The sequence below is a fragment of the Pteropus vampyrus genome, unplaced genomic scaffold, assembly GCF_000151845.1.
Source record: "Pteropus vampyrus isolate Shadow unplaced genomic scaffold, Pvam_2.0 Scaffold692, whole genome shotgun sequence".
Classification (NCBI taxonomy): Eukaryota; Metazoa; Chordata; class Mammalia; order Chiroptera; family Pteropodidae; genus Pteropus; species Pteropus vampyrus.
The window spans coordinates 56,107-59,541 of NW_011889473.1; the positions used below are offsets into that span (position 1 = coordinate 56,107).

General features: G+C 52.0%; 1 gene segment (V, D, J or C); it reads right to left on the reverse strand.

Annotated features, from left to right (window-relative positions):
- Positions 1-2,442: 2,442 nt before the first annotated feature.
- LOC105309220 lies at positions 2,443-2,999 on the reverse strand. The segment is given in 2 exon segments: positions 2,443-2,795; positions 2,897-2,999. Coding segments are annotated over 2 exon segments (399 nt in total).
- Between the last annotated feature and the right edge of the window lie 436 nt (positions 3,000-3,435).

Genomic DNA, 3,435 nt, shown 5'->3' on the forward strand with positions numbered 1-3,435 from the left:
AGTCACAAGGACAGCGGTCGTTGGGGTGTCGACATTGGGAGCCGTTCTGGTGAGGTGTCCATGGAAATGAGAAACATGGCCCGGGTTCTGCAGGACATGTGACCTTGTCACGAAGCGTCAAAGAGCTTGGCTGGTGGGTTTGGGTTTCGGGGAAGGTAGAGCTGTGAGCAGTGAACGTGTATATTTAGCTGTCGGGATTTCTAAGCAAAGGGCAGAGTGGTTGGTTCTTCCTGTTGCATCTAGTAAAATATGTGTGAAGGCTGATGGATCGGACATGGCAGTGGACATCTAGTGCTAATCAGAACTCGGGGACTTGAAAGGTGCCAGCCCATCCATGCAGCCAGAAGTGTGACGTTTCTTATGAAGCAGGCAAGAAAGATGTTGTTGAAAAACAATTTGATAGAAAAATTCATGGGCATGACCACCAGGTTTCATCAGCCATCTCTGCTCCAGCCAGGATTAGAACTGTGGTTATTCCAGCACAAACACTGTCATTCTGAAGTAAATGGGATGCACTCGTGGGGCAGAATGAAGGAAGGTGGTCAGGCCTCTTGGATTCTACAGAGAAGGATCATAAGCCACTTTGGCTGCGAGGACACAGTCTGTTTAAGAAAAGGGAAGAACGGCCTTGGAGGAGACTCGAGACCATCAGGGAGGACTCCTTGCTTTCAGAGTCTTGAGCCACCGCCTTAGATTTAACAAGTGACATGACCTCCAAGCCAAGCTCAGGTGTTACTGCCACCTAGCGGAGCATGCAGGTGTGACCACCGCCCAGCAGAGCTGCAGCGAGACTTCTCTTTGGGGCACAGAGCGTGAGTCAGCACCTCAGTGGGTCCGCAAGGTGGGACCGCCATCCGGAGGGTACAGAGTGGGGGCATCCAGCCAGAGCGGACCATCTCCAACCTTAAGGCCTGGCGGGATTGCCTTGCTGGGGTGTGGACCAGCGTTCGCCCCCTAATCTCTCTTTCTTTCCTCTTTATCCCTTTCGGGATGGGAATGTCTACCCTCTGGCTGCCCCATCGTCACATTTTGAAAGCCATACTTTGAGAGGACATTTGCTTCAGGATGAATCATACGTCAAGATCCACCAGGATCTGATGAGATGATGTTTAGATGAGACTTTGCATGTTAGACTCTAAGTTGATGCTGTAACGAGTAAGACATTTGGGGATGTTGGATTAGAGTTCATTTTACATGAGGGAGAGCCGTGGATTTTGGAGTCCACAGGTGTAATTTTATGGACTGAATTGTGACCCTCAAACTTCGCATGTTGGAGTTTGCATTCTGAATGATGGTATTTAAAACTGGGCTATTAGGAGGAAGAAAAAGCTAAGTGAGGGCATGGTGAGGTGGTCCCACCCCACTAGGACAGGAACGTTGGGAAAAGAAGAGACATGAGAACTGACCGGCACATCCAACGAGTTCCCTGACCCTGTCTCACCATAGTCACCGATGAGGTGTCCAACGCAGTGCTCTGCAGAGGTGCGTCCATCACAATGTCCTCTCTCATAAGGTTTCTGAGTTCTTAGTGGTGTCCAATGGTCAGTAGCCAGCTGTGTCCCCACCTGACACAGAACTGTCCTTTAGTAGTGCCGATGTGACCTTGAATCATAAGTGTGCATGACACGTAGGGTAAGCAAGTCACCTTTAGACTCCCTGAGTATAACCTGTCTGGGGGTCAACAAATGGACAAATGAGTTAGATTAACGATAGCAGATGAACTAGGGACAGGTGAAGGCCATATATGCACGAAATCCCTCTTCTGTGACTGGTCTGGGTGGAGGCTGTGAGATTGAGCTGGGATCCAGCTTCATGGAGCTCAGACTTAGTGAAATTAGGACAGTAGATGAACCTGGTCATGTTGGGAGGATTTCAAAATCCACCTGAGTAAGTGAAGACCTGGAGGGTACTGTGTTGTAGGCAAGACAGAAATGGCATTGGATAGAGTCCTGGGGGGCTGATTCTACCCCTGTGGCCACGTGTCCTGTCTGAAGGGAGACCCATGTGGGGACAGCGTTTGTCTGTGGGGGGCAGAGCCTGAGCTCAGCACACAGGTCACTGCACTGTGCTGTGTCTGTCTGTGTGGAAACAGTTCCCAGCCTCAGGGACATAAAGCCCTTAGGTAGTCTCTCTGTCAAGAAATCAGAAAGGACACATTGAAAGCTGCTGCAGGAAAGGTCCCCAGGCACTGCTGATCTGCCATTTACAGACACTTTACTTCTTCATTTCTCGTCTGTGTGAGAATGTGGAAAATTAGAGCCACAAAGAAACAGCAGTAATTCTCCTGGGAGGCAGCTGAGAGGTTTGAGAGGAAATTGCTGCTCCCAACAGGAAGCCCCTTCCCCAGCTCCCTGTGCACCTGCTGCTGGTCTGGTCTGTGTGTGCTGTGCTGTGTGTACCCTGAGCGCCCCCTGGTGTCCAGAGCACCCCCTCCTGTCTCCCTCATGGAGGTTTGTGACTGGGCTCACACTGAAGTCCCCTCACTGTGTCTTTCGCACAGTAATATACGGCCGTGTCCTCAGCCTTCAGGCTGCTCATTTGCAGGTACAGCGTGTTCTTGGCGTTGTCTCTGGAGATGGTGAATCGGCCCTTCACGGAGTCAGCGTAGTTTGTGCTGCTGCCATCACCACTAATGTATGAGACCCACTCCAGCCCCTTCCCCGGAGCCTGGCGGACCCAATACATGTAGTAGCTACTGAAGGTGAATCCAGAGGCCACACAGGAGAGTCGCAGAGACCCCCCGGGCCGCACCACGTCTCCCCCAGACTCCACCAGCTGCACCTCACACTGGACACCTGCGAACACAGACACGTCAGGGTCAGGAAACTGTCACACGTCCGTGTTCCTCACTCACACCTACTCACGTACTCAGCGTCCCCTGTTCCCCATCAGTCACCTCGTAAAACAGCGACGAGGAAAACCCAGCTGACCCCAAATGCCATGGTGCGGCGTGCGTGTTCAGACCTGATCCCGGAATGGGGGCTCCTGGGAATCGCGGGGCTGGGCTCCTGTCCCAGAGCTGCAGGCTCAGGGCTGTGCTGGCTTTTATCAGCAGAGGGACCTTATTTGCATGAGCTCCGATTGTATAAGGAGCTCTGGGGTTGGGGACCCACAGAGAGGGCAGAGACCCAGAGCAGGTGTGGGTGTCTCTGGGCACGTGGTGGCAATGAGCTCATTTGGTGAAATATGACCTTATTGTGACATGTGTTACTTAAACACTTAGGACAATCACCTTATTTCATTTTACTCATGCACGTAAGTCACAGGATGTGATATCATTTACCTGCATCACAGGTGAACAAGGCCAAACAGGACCACAGAGAGCTCGGTGGTGTCGAGAGTGCACAGGTATAAGAGTAAACTCATGTGTCTGGCCCTGCACGCTCCCCCCTGCACCCCACTACTCCCCTGGGCCACCTCAAGGAGAGAGTGGAC